Consider the following 12,790-nt stretch of genomic DNA (forward strand, 5'->3'; position numbering starts at 1 on the left):
AGGGCCCCTGGGTGCTCCCCTTTCCACTTTTGATTATGATTGGAAACTTGTTTCCAACCCATCTCCCCATTTTTTTCCAAACAATAAACTATCCCCACAGAAGTGGAAGAACACGTTCCCAGAGGGAATACTGGAAACTACTAAAAGCAGAGGCTTATACAAGGGAGAAAACTGGAAAGAAAAGTCACCCAAGACATAGATAACATCCATCATGGTGTCCTTCAATATATTCCCTGGAAGGAGCCACAGAAACTTGGTGAGAGCCTCAGTGAGAGCTGTTTCTGGGGACTTATGGCAGGGACTGTGCCCTGCATGTCTAGGAGCCTTGAAATGTATGATATCCTCTTGACTGTTCAGAGGTTTTTCTTCTTATAATTAATATGTTAAAGAATTCTTTCTTAACTTTAGGTAGACTACTTACATTCTGATGGAAAGTGAACATAATTAAAATCTTTCCTCTCCACACACATACACAACCACAACAATAAACTATCATCTGAGGAAACACACATTCACTTTCCATGTCTACTTATGACCTTCTAACCCTCAATTTGTGATTAATAGTTAAAGAAGACAAGCAATTTTTATCAAGTGTGGTTTGATAGAAGATGACCAATATTTCTTCTCTTTTATAAATGAAACAAGCAAAATCTTGTTATTTAAGATGTTATTGTGTCACAAAGAACAGCAAAGGAATCTTTTAGTCCATCTTTCCTAATATTCTGGGAACATCTTAGTGTCTGAATGTCAGGAAAGACACTCATATGATGAAATCTGAGAGAATAGTGAGTGGATAATAGTTGAGATGAACAAAATGTTCAAGCAAAGAAAAGCCCTAATGAAAATGTGTTTGGAGATGAGAGTCACATTACCAGCTAAATCCATATGCCACCCTTAACTTTCATTTCAGAAAGTTTATTCAGCATTAAAAAAAAGCACAAGCAGTTCAAACAACCATGTACAATCATCAGAACCATCAGGATATCAGAAAATTAAACATTGATTTCAACAGTTCTAACCAGAAATGCAGATTTGTGTGTTGATTTGTGCTGACAGGAGTATGGGTCACATCATCACAAGGAAGGAAACCGTTCTGGAGATCACCAACTCAGATAAATCCCTGGATATGCAGCCTCTGTGTGCACAATGAGTCACTACAGACATTCAAGAGAATACTATAAATAACTCTACCTGCAATCTACAGTTGGCTGTGTACCATCATGCATCAAGAGGCACTGTTTATCAATGAATGCATTCCAAGTAGGAAACTTCAAGTTTGATCTTACAAAAGTGTAAGCAATTATTTAAGCTTTAGGAATAATTTACAATTCAGATATTAACCTTTTACTCCAAGACATAAAGAATTTTTTAAAAGCAGTATACTCTCATGTGAAGAGAATGAAAAGAACAAATAATTTACCTGAGCAGACCAAAATAATGTATAGACAAAACATAACTGGAAAAACCATGGCATAAGTACAGTATAAAGCTCAGTCCATGAAAATGTCATTGCAACAGTACTTTATCAGACTTTCTCCTCATTCATGGTTTTGAGACTGCATGCCTCTGTAGAGCAATGAGTGGATGAGAATTAGCTACCAAGACCAGCCTGACCTTGAACTCACAGAGATCTGCCTGCCTTATTTCCTCTAGAATACTGCAGAGTAATATGCCATCTCACCTACTCCTCATGATTCCATTCATATCACAGCCTTGAGTCTCATCACATTGCTTTTTCATTATCCTAACATTTTTGAATACTCAGAGTACATATTTCCTAACAAATATAATTAATGGGAATATTGAAGTGAATGTCTTCATTTTAGCAATATTTCTAAGACTGAGAAAATGAAGTAACTTTCTCAAGATACACATCAATCTTCATTCAAATGTGGCTTTATCCAAAAGCCAGATCATTTTGTTCTCATTCATCATACAATAGTTAAAAAATATAACTTTCAGGATACTTTACTGAAGACCTAATTACATGTACCATTGATTCATAGATTTTCTTCTAACCAACTAATATACCTATCTCTCATTTTTAATCCTTGATGTAAAAACACTGGAGCTCTGGTAAATGACATGGCTCCATGGATTCCTTCCTCCATGTGGTCATGAGTAACTCGAACCCCAACATTTCTAAGCCGTGTGGCATATATGAGACCATCATCTCTTATAAGGTCATGTTCACAAGTGAGGATGTAGGTCAGGGGCAAACTCTGTAACTGGGAGTCACTGGCTAGTGAAGGGGATATCCTGCTATCCACAAGTACTGGATAGGAATCATTGAGTTTTCCAAGAATGGGCTCAATGTAAACATGGTTCTTTTTATACTTCTCAGGAAGGAAGTCACTCCAGTTAACAAACTTGAACAGGTGTCTTGATCCTTCAGGCATGTGTTCATTTCTCAGTGCGGCCTGGAGCAGAGCTTTGTCTTCAGTCACATACAGGCATACAAACTTAATTAACATCTCCCTGTACAGAATTGGACCATGTTCATACTCTCGATGAGATGGCAGAAGGGTGTCAATCAACTGTAGGCCAGGGTATATCAAGGCTTGTGCCTTAATTCTGTCTTTGAATTCTGGATCATTCTGTAGCTAGACATATAATAAGTACTCATGAGTCAATAGCTTTCAAACAAAAGGATTAGTATATTCACCTTAATACCCTGTGGTAAAATAAATTTCTTAAGCTGAAATGTTATTGGTGATTTTTTCTATGAAATTTACTGTAATTTAGAGACACAAGAGTGTGTCATCCCACTTTCATCTGTGAAGAAACAATGCATATTCTGTTGCTCACATGTTTATTCACATATAACAACCAAACATGAATACGATCAGGAAGATCAGGAGCACACTAGAAAAGATGATAAAGTAACTATAATGGAAATTTTGTTTGTTTCTTTTAAGAAATTTAGCTTTTGTTGTTTTTATAGGATTATGTTGTGCATTTCAAGTTGTGTGAGAACATACTGTCCCTCTGTCTCATTTTCCCAAGTATTCTACAAATAAGCATGTATTACTATGTCTAGCTTCCCTAAAATAATTTTGACCCAAGTAATATAATGAGTCAAAACTACAAATATAATGGAATACAAATGCCAAAACCTACATATAAAATCTTATGGAACTTGTCATGCTTAAGGTAACACCTAATATTTATCTAAGTAGTGTGGCATGATAGAAGTGATAGAAGATGTAGAAAACAATTTATGGAAACGAGAAGAACAGAGAACGATGTGGAATAATGCATGTGTAGCTTGTTATCAGAAATAAGAGGAGTCCTGAGTCTGCAGCTACATTATTTTCTTCTTGTGCACTCCACAGCAGTGAACCTAGCCTTCACTTGTAAGCATGAATACTTAACCAGAAACAGCCTCTACAGCAGTTGTACATCAGTATACACTGCCATTCTTTGGGTATCCCAAGGTATGCAAAATGTTCTAAAAGACCATGACCTTATAAAAGCAAAGGAAATGAAAGAATTCCATGAAATCTCATTAGCTCATCACAAGGTTAACCATCTGACTAACTTAAAATTCCAGGAGAGTATAAAAGGACTCTTACAAGTTTAGGATGAAAATGAAGAAATAAAAATTTCCCTTAGAGAATCTTTCCAGGGTCTGTGTACCTTCCCAATAGTTTTGCAATGGGAATTTTCTAGATAAAATGCAACCCACAGAAAAGTGGAAAAAAATTCTGCCTTGAGCACAGCTTACAAACTGAGGCAGAGTTGTGATAGCTCTTTCAGGAGTAGCAGGAGTATTGCCCCCAAGTGAATTAGCACATATGCTTGTACTTGAAGAACACCAAGGTTATAATGTAGTTTTATCTTAATTTTATATTGAGATACAAAATCAAATGAATAAGAAATAAAATTTCTCTGTCAGTAAATTATTTGTTGATACAAGTTTGAAAGTCTCATTACAGATGGTCAGAACCAAGAAAGTTGGGTATAGCAGCATATGCCTCTTACTCATCACTATGTGGACAGGGTGGACACAGGGGATCCCTGAAGTTAACTAGACAGCCAATCCAATTGACTCAGTGATCTCGGGCCCAGTAAGGTACCTAGTTTCAAAAATAAGGTAGAGAAATATAGAGATAGACATCCACAATCAACCTCTGAGTTCTACATGCATGACCATACACATGAACAAACACTTGCAAATACACACATTTTTGTATGTGTATACTCACATAAACACATGCACACACAAAACACAGACATTAAAAGAAAACTATTGTATTTAAGGTGGAGAAAAGGAGAGAACTATAGTTCTCTAGGTAGTAGTTGAAAACTCCACATGTTTTAAATCAAAAGAAGCTGGACTAAATGCTATGATACACTGACCATGGAGGAGGGTGTCTGGGATTCAAATTTCATTAGTCCCATGCTGTTGTGAGCCACTAGATCCCTTCTTGCTTCAATACTCACTGTGCTAAAACTAGTAAAATTTCATGGTGGAAATACTGTCTTTACCTCTAAGTTCTTAGTTTTAAACCTTTTTATAAAAAGTTTTCAAATAAAAACACAAGCTGAGGTGAGCTGAGATGCAGATAGCAGGAAAAGAAGGCAGATGTTCAAAAGGAAATAAGTATTTATTTAGGTAGGATTTCTCTCTGTTCTCATGCCTACCTTCTTTTTTTGTCTGATTTCTCTCTATATTTATCTGCTGTTCCCTCTAAGTTCTGTCTTAATTCTCTCATGTTAGTTCTGCCCTATCTTGGTCTTTATCATCTCATTCTTCCCCATCTTGCTCTTCCTCATCTTCCATCTCATTCTTCTAGTTCTCCATCTAGTTCTCCAGTCAAAATCCTTTTTGTCCTCTCCAAGTCTCTGAAGTACAGTTATATACCCATGCAATAGCAATGCTTTAGCTAAAGCAAGGTCACCAGGCTTGAATTCATACAGAGTCATAAGGCAGACAAGAGTTTTCCTCAGGCAGTGACCATCAGGCTTTCTTTTACAGCCCTAAAGGCGAGTGGTAAAGGAGGAGGTCAACTAAGAGCAAAAATTGGTTAGTATATCAGAAAAGGGGAATTTATGTGCTCAAACTACATTCCTAGGGGTGGTTAGGTAAATGTTAGGAGTCTATAATATTTGTATAAACAGCACTAAGGCTATATAAGAAAGGAGGGTCTGAGCTTAATTTACCTTAATTCAGGAGATCATTTGGCCTTGGATGCCTGATAGGTATTTCAGATAAAATACACTGTTATGAGTTCTTAGAAGCATACATAGCATACAAGGAAATTATTGCAGAAATTGGCTAATATATATACAAAAGCTAAAATGTCACCAAAACTTCTTAAGCCATGGCTTGACCTTTGGAAAAGTCCTTGACCTTTCCAAGTAGTAGCTTTTGTGATAGTAGCTGAATTCCATTATATTTTCTTGTGCCTTACAGCATTTGAGTCTCTATCAGTTTTCTGCAGGGAATCATGACCATGCCTAAGAGCAAATTTGAAGTCTCCAAAAAGATGATGGGGTCCCCCAATGATGCTTCCATCCAGATGATGATAATACCACTAAGTTGACAAACACCATCCAAAGATTGGTTTTGGACTACAAACTGCTCAGGACAATTTCGAGTTGGCTAGCTGAGATGATTCAGGCTCATAGACTACTTGAGCAAAGATTTGAGACGAGCCCTGCACTTTTGAATTATGCAGAAACTGGACAAGAAATGATACAGCTACCTCTCCCAGGACCTGCCAATTAACTCAAAATTTTTCTTTTCAGGATCTTCTAACGATGCCTTTATCCGCAGACAGCAGGAACTAATTTTAAGAACACAACACCCACATTCCCAAGAGGTGGTGTTGTTTGTTTGTTTTTTTGTTTTGTTTTGTTTTGTTTTGTTTTTTGTTTTTTGGTCTTTCAGTGGGTTTTGGATAATTGTCATTGTTTAGGATGGTTGGTTACAGAATGTCATTGTTTTTTATTTTATTTTATTTTATTTTTTTTGGTTTTTCAAGACAGGGTTTCTCTGTGTAGCTTTGTGCCTTTCCTGGAACTTGCTTTGGAGACTAGGCTGGCCTCAAACTCACAAATTGTTATTGTTAATGGACAGGGAAAAGGCTAAACAAAGGAGATTAGATTTAAGGTTCTTGTTTGAAAAGAAAAAAGAGGATTTAGGTAACAGGTAGATGATTGAATCTGCTCTGGAAAAAAATGATATATAAATGATAAATAAAGGGTAGATTATTGAATCTACTCTGAAAAGAAAAAAAGAGAGATTATGGATATATGATGATAAAAGGTAGATTATTGAATGTACTTTAAAAAATACTATACATATATTTCTAATCTTGTTTAAGATAATGTACCTATACAGTTCATTTAGCATTTATCACCAACTACATAGGATATAAAGACAGGTAAGTTAAGAGTTAGTCATTACAATTGAAGTTGTAGTCATATTGTGTATGTTTTCAAGGTCAAGCAAAGATAAATTTTAGATAGACGCGTTATCTCCAAACACTTCAGAGATCTACAGAATATGGCATTTAAGATGTTTTAATAACAGATTTTTTTTTCTATTTTAATGACTATGAAACATGTCTGTTCCTGGCAGCATCGATCTCCTTCAAAGAAGATGATGGGCATTGAAGAAACTCGATATAGAGTTTACTTTAATTGTGACAAAATTTAGCCAGAGGCCAAGAAAGTGCCCTTGTATCAACTGCTGGCAATATGCTGTCCAAAATGGACAAGCAGGACACTAAAGAAAGGACTGTAGATCCTTGCACACAAGGTAGGAAGGTTCTTTAGAAAATCCTGCTTCACAGATAAATCTGTCAGATATGCTAACCCTATAGGCCAAGGAATAGGTACCCCAACATTGCAGAGGAACCTCAGGTGACTATCCAGGCAGCCAGCTGTATCTGTCATAACTCACATTTTTTAGGGGTGCTGGTTTGAGACAGGGTTTCTCTGTGTAGCTTTGTGCCTTTCCTGGAAATCACTCTATAGACCAGGATAGATAATGGGATATTTTCTCTGAATTTCTCAAATACAAATGGACTAGACATGGTTGATATATTTATTGCCTGTATATATTGCTTATAGTTATTGTACTTATTGTATATAATTTTTCTTATATTAGTTGTAACTTTTTTCTTTTAGACAAAAAAGGGGAAATGTGGTGATATTTTATTTGTGCACCACAATATAGCTTATCTGAGGGTCAGAGGAAAAAGCCAGCCACTATATTAAACATAGAAGTCAGGCAATGGTAGCACATGCTTTTATTCCTAGCATTCGGGAGCCAGAGATTCATCCAGATCCCTGTGAGTTCAAGGCCACACTGGGAACAGAGCCAGGCATGTGGCACAAACCTTCATTCCCAGCACTATTGAACCATGGAGGTCAGGAAGTCTGTATGAACAGACAGAACATGATAGAACTGTGCAGAAAGAGGAAGTGACAGGGATGAGATCTGGGATGAGAGAGGAAGTAAGATGGCAGGGCACAGAAAGGATATAGGCATGAGTACACAGGAAGTAGCTCTTCCTGGCTGTGGCTTATTCTATTCCTCTGATCTTTCAGTTTTCACCCCAATATCTGGCTCTTGTTTTTTTTTTTTTAAATTAATAAGACCATTCAGCAATTCATCTTACAAAGTGGAGGCTCATGAGCTGAAAATTCTTCAAGCTACTGGTATTAGTTTTTGGCTCTCTCTGACCAAAATATTTGTCAATGGTCTTGTTCATTTTACAGGAAATTAAGAAAACTTTTACAAAAAAGTTACCTGATATGACAGAAGCAGATGTTATAGAAAGCCTTGTAAATACTATAGCCTCATTTCACAAAGTAAATCACTTCAATAGATTTGTTATTTTAGTGTGTGTTATTCTTGTGCTAACAACAGTAACCTTAATGGCTTTAAAATATGTTTTGGTTTACTTACATAAGATGGTAAAACAGAAAGATAAGAAAAAATTTATATATGCTGCGAGGATGAATAACCTCCAAGATAATTAACTTTTTTTTTCCCTTTTGAAAATTTATTATACTTGTGTTTTAATTTTACATATTAGCCATGGGTTCCCCTGTCCTGCCCCCTCCCGCCCCCACCCCCACCTTATCCCCATCCCTTCCCCTCCATTCCCATCTCCTCCAGGGCCAAGACTCCCCTGGGAATTCATTTAAACCTGGTGGATTCAGTACAGGCAGGTCCAGTCCCCTCCTTCCAGGCTGAGCAAAGTGTCCCTGTATAAGCCCAAGGTTCCAAACAGCCAGCTCATGCACTAAGGACAGGTCCCGGTCCCACAGCTTGGGTGCCTCCCAAACAGTTCAAGCTATTCAATTGTCTCACTTATCCAGAGTACCTGATCCAGTTGGGGAAGAATGGATAAAGAAAATATGGTACATATACACAATGGAGTACTACTCAGCAGACAAAAACAATGACATCATGAGGTTTGCAGGCAAATGAATGGATCTAGAAAAATCATCCTGAGTGAGGTAACCCAAACTCAGAAGGACAAACATGGTATGTACTCACTCATAGTAGGATAATAGATGTAAAACAAAGATGACTAGACTGCTATACAACTCCAGGGAGGCTACCTAGAAAATGGGACCCTAGGAAAGACACAGGGATCATCCAATGACAGAGAAATGGATGAGATCTACATGAACAACCTGGATGACAATGGGAGTAATGAAGGGCAAGGTTTGAGGGAAAGAAAGCTTAGGGGAGCAGGAGATCCCAGCTGGATCAAGAACAGAAAGGAAGAACAAGGAATAACAGACCATGACAAATGAAGACTACATGAGAACAGGAATAGGCAGAGTGCTGGAGAGGTCCCCAGAAATCCACAATGATACATCCTCTGTAGACTACTGGCAATGGTCGAGAGAAAGCCTGATCTGACCTAGTCTGGTGATCAGATGACCAAACACCTGAATGGTCATGCTGGAACTCTCATCCAATAACTGATGGAAGTGGATGCAGAGATCTTTGGCCAGGCCTCAGGTGGAGCTCCAGGAGTCCAATTGTTGAGAAAGAGGAGGGATTGTAAGAGTGTGAATTGTTGAGACCAAGATTGGAGAGGCACAGGGACAAATAGCCAAATGAATGGAAGTACATGAATTATGAACTTTTATATAAAAGAAAGGAGGATCTGTGGGAGAATTCCCACTGGAATACACCTGGTCTGGCTCCAGAGTTGCTAGCACCTAGGCTTAATTCATTCTATTACCTTTTGTTTCTCTTGTTCCTGTAGTCTGAGCATCTCCCAAGGGTGCAGAGCCTATGCAAAACTTGTTTTTGAAAAATCCAGCAAACTATCATATTCCTTGATTGAGTATTTGCATTTGGCATTGGCCCTTTGGAGACCCAGTCATCCTGTTTTGAGAATATGAAAATCAACCTGCTAAAAATGTAAATATGGAGAACAATAAAAATGGCCTGAGCTAAGGGAAGATATCCCAACAGAGGCTGATTCCTCCTGCAGCTGGAAAGGCTAGAGCTATCCTTAAGGTATGCTGTATCTTCATTCTGTAGGCCAACATAAACTCACACTCATACAACAGCAGTTTCTTCGTTCAGTCTTCCAGTACATGCTCCTAATCCTCTGATATTCTTTGCTGATGTGTCAGTTTTTGAGAGAGAGAGAGAGAGAGAGAGAGAGAGAGAGAGAGAGAGAGAGAGAGAGAGAGAAAGAGTAGGGATGGGAGAACGGCCTTTGTGCATGTGGTGGTCAGAGGACATCTTGCAGAAGTTACTCTCTCTCTTCAACATGTTGGACCCAGTGATGGAACTAAGGTTGTCAGGGCTGGGGGCCAGCATCTTTATACAACGAATTAACTTTTCAGTGATTTATTACTTATTTGGTCACAGATATCTCAGTCTTAATATTCCTAAGCCTTCCAGGTTACGTTTCCTTATCTAGCATGCAGTGTACTTACCTATCTTATTTCAAGTTATAAGCCAAACTTAATTTTCAAAAGTGAACTGAAGGATTAAAGTGTATCCAGTTAATGATTCTATACTAGCCAGAATCACAGACTATCAGTATGGCAATACTTATTCCATTTATTTGAGTATGTATTGATTAATTTGACCATAATCATGCACACTTGTGTTTGCACATGTTAACACCTAGGCAAGAGAATTATTTCTTAAAGTCATAAGGCAATTTACTTTGATTTCAATGATCATTTCCCACAGTATGCCTAAAAGCTTATTCAGTTAGGGAGAAAGTGGTCTGTCTTTATTCATCACTTTAGTTTTTTAAAAATTTCTTCACTTCTGACACTTCCTGAGCCGTCACCAATCTGCCTGTTTATCCATACGTCTTTATTGAACTAACCCATTCATCATCCTCTCATCTTTGTAAATGATTTGGTGGAATCTTGTGAACTTCAGGATTCATATGAAGGCATCACAGTGCTGCTCCCTAGTGAGATGACACATTTTTAATCTCTCTAATTCTTTGTTAGTTTTGGGCCACACAGTGGCAGGTATTTTTTTTTTTTCTGAAGATATATTAAAGAATAATATACCACCACCTGAGGATGACAACTTTTCAGATTTAGTTATTTTTTATTTATACCATGTGGGTACCTGAGGTGAACTCAAGCCCTCCATCTTGGCAACAGATGTCTTTATCTTCTCAGCAACCTCATCAGGCTTCAATGTTTCTTTAAAGCACGAGAAGACACATCTTTTGTACTCTAGTCTATCTATATTTTGCTTTTCTTCTAGAAAAACTACGACTTGCTTTAGAGGCTTCTTTAAAAATAATTCTGAGACACTGTTCACACACTGATTACCTCACTAAACAGAATGTCAAAGGGATTCAAAAAATTTGAATATTTCATAGGCTTATATGAGATGGCATTTCATAATGGTTGAATAATCAAATGGATAGTTGTTTTAAAATGAATTAACTAGTCTTGAAAAAGGAAACATATTATTGATTGAAGCAAATTTCAGGTAAAAATAGAAGTATTTAGTAAAATTCAATAAATACAAACTTTGAGACTATATCTACTTTGTAAGAGGAAGCCAATCTATGCAATATAAATGATACAAAATATTCATTTTGGAGCCGGGTGATGGTGGCATATGCCTTTTAAATCTTACAACTTGGGAGACAGAGCAGGCATATCTCTGTGAGTTGGAGGCTAACCTGGTCTACAGAGCAAGATCCAGGACAGGTACCAAAACTACATAGGGAAACCCTGTCTCAAAAAACCAAAATAAATACATAGAAATAAAAAAAGTTCATTCTGTTCCACAAAAGCATTTGGGGGAATATGAGTCATGTGTTGGACTGAGATTGCTTTCTAAAATATCACTTATTGAGCAGTGATTATTTAGCTCAGCTCAGCAAGGATTTTAATATGAGGTGACTTAATTTTATTCAAGTAGGAATTCTATATAAGCATGATATATGTCCAATGTTATCCATGACAATCTGCATGTCTGCCACATTGCCATGGTTACAAGTCAACATCAACTTTCCTGAGTTGAAAATCATGACTATAGAACTAAACAGAGAATTCTCAACGGAGGAAGTTCAAATGGCTGAAAGACATTTAAGTAATTGCTCTACATCCCTAATTATCAGGGAAATGCAAATCAAAATGACTCTGAGATACCACCTTACACCTATCAGAATGGCTAAGATCAAAAACACAGAAGACAGATTATGCTGGAGAGGATGTGGAGCAAAGGGAACTCTCCTCCACTGCTGGTGGGAATACAAGCTTATACAGCCACTTTGGAAATCAATATGGAGCTTCCTTAGAAAACAGGGAATCCATCTCCCCCAAGACCCAGCTATACGACTCTTGGGCATATACCCAAGGAATGCTCAATCATACCACAAGGGCATTTACTCAGATATGTTCATATCAGCATTGTTTGTAATAGCCAGAACCTGAAAACAACCTAGATGCCCTTCAACTGAAGAATGGATAAAGAAAATGTGGTACATATACACAATGAAGTACTACTCAGCAGACAAAAACAATGACATCATGAGGTTTGCAGGTAAATGGATGGATCTAGAAAAAAGCATCCTGAGTGAGGTAACCCAGACTCAGAAGGACAAACATGGTATGTACTTACTCATAGTAGGATAATAGATGTAAAACAAAGATGACTAGACTGCTATACAACTCCAGGGAGGCTACCTAGAAAACGGGACCCTAGGAAAGACACAGGGATCATCCAATGACAGAGAAATGGATGAGATCTACATGAACAACCTGGATGACAATGGGAGTAATGAAGGGCAAGGTTTGAGGGAAAGAAAGCTTAGGGGAGCAGGAGATCCCAGCTGGATCAAGAACAGAAAGGAAGAACAAGGAATAACAGACCATGACAAATGAAGACTACATGAGAACAGGAATAGGCAGAGTGCTGGAGAGGTCCCCAGAAATCCACAATGATATGTCCTCTGTAGACTGCTGGCAATGGTCGAGAGAAAGCCTGATCTGACCTAGTCTGGTGATCAGATGGCCAAACACCTGAATGGTCATGCTGGAACTCTCATCCAATAACTGATGGAAGTGGATGCAGAGATCTTTGGCCAGGCCCCAGGTGGAGCTCCAGGAGTCCAATTGTTGAGAAAGAGGAGGGATTGTAAGAGTGTGAATTGTTGAGACCAAGATTGGAGAGGCACAGGGACAAATAGCCAAACTAATGGAAACACATAAATTATGAACCAAAAGCTGTGGAGCCCCAGCTGGATCAGGCCCTCTGTATAAATGAGACAGTTGAATAGCTTGAACTGTTTGGGAGGCACCCAGGCTATGG

The 12,790-nt window shown here is 37.9% G+C and overlaps 1 protein-coding gene across 1 annotated transcript in view; it reads right to left on the reverse strand.

Annotated features, from left to right (window-relative positions):
- Window positions 1-2,000: 2,000 nt before the first annotated feature.
- The window catches only part of LOC118585237 (arylacetamide deacetylase-like 2), a 40,803-nt gene continuing 30,013 nt past the window's right edge, over window positions 2,001-12,790 (reverse strand). Inside the window, exon 5 of the mRNA XM_036189488.1 lies at window positions 2,001-2,603. Coding sequence (XP_036045381.1) covers window positions 2,001-2,603 — 603 coding nt within the window. The remainder of the gene's footprint in view (window positions 2,604-12,790) is intronic.

The sequence above is a fragment of the Onychomys torridus genome, chromosome 6, assembly GCF_903995425.1.
Source record: "Onychomys torridus chromosome 6, mOncTor1.1, whole genome shotgun sequence".
Classification (NCBI taxonomy): domain Eukaryota; kingdom Metazoa; phylum Chordata; class Mammalia; order Rodentia; family Cricetidae; genus Onychomys; species Onychomys torridus.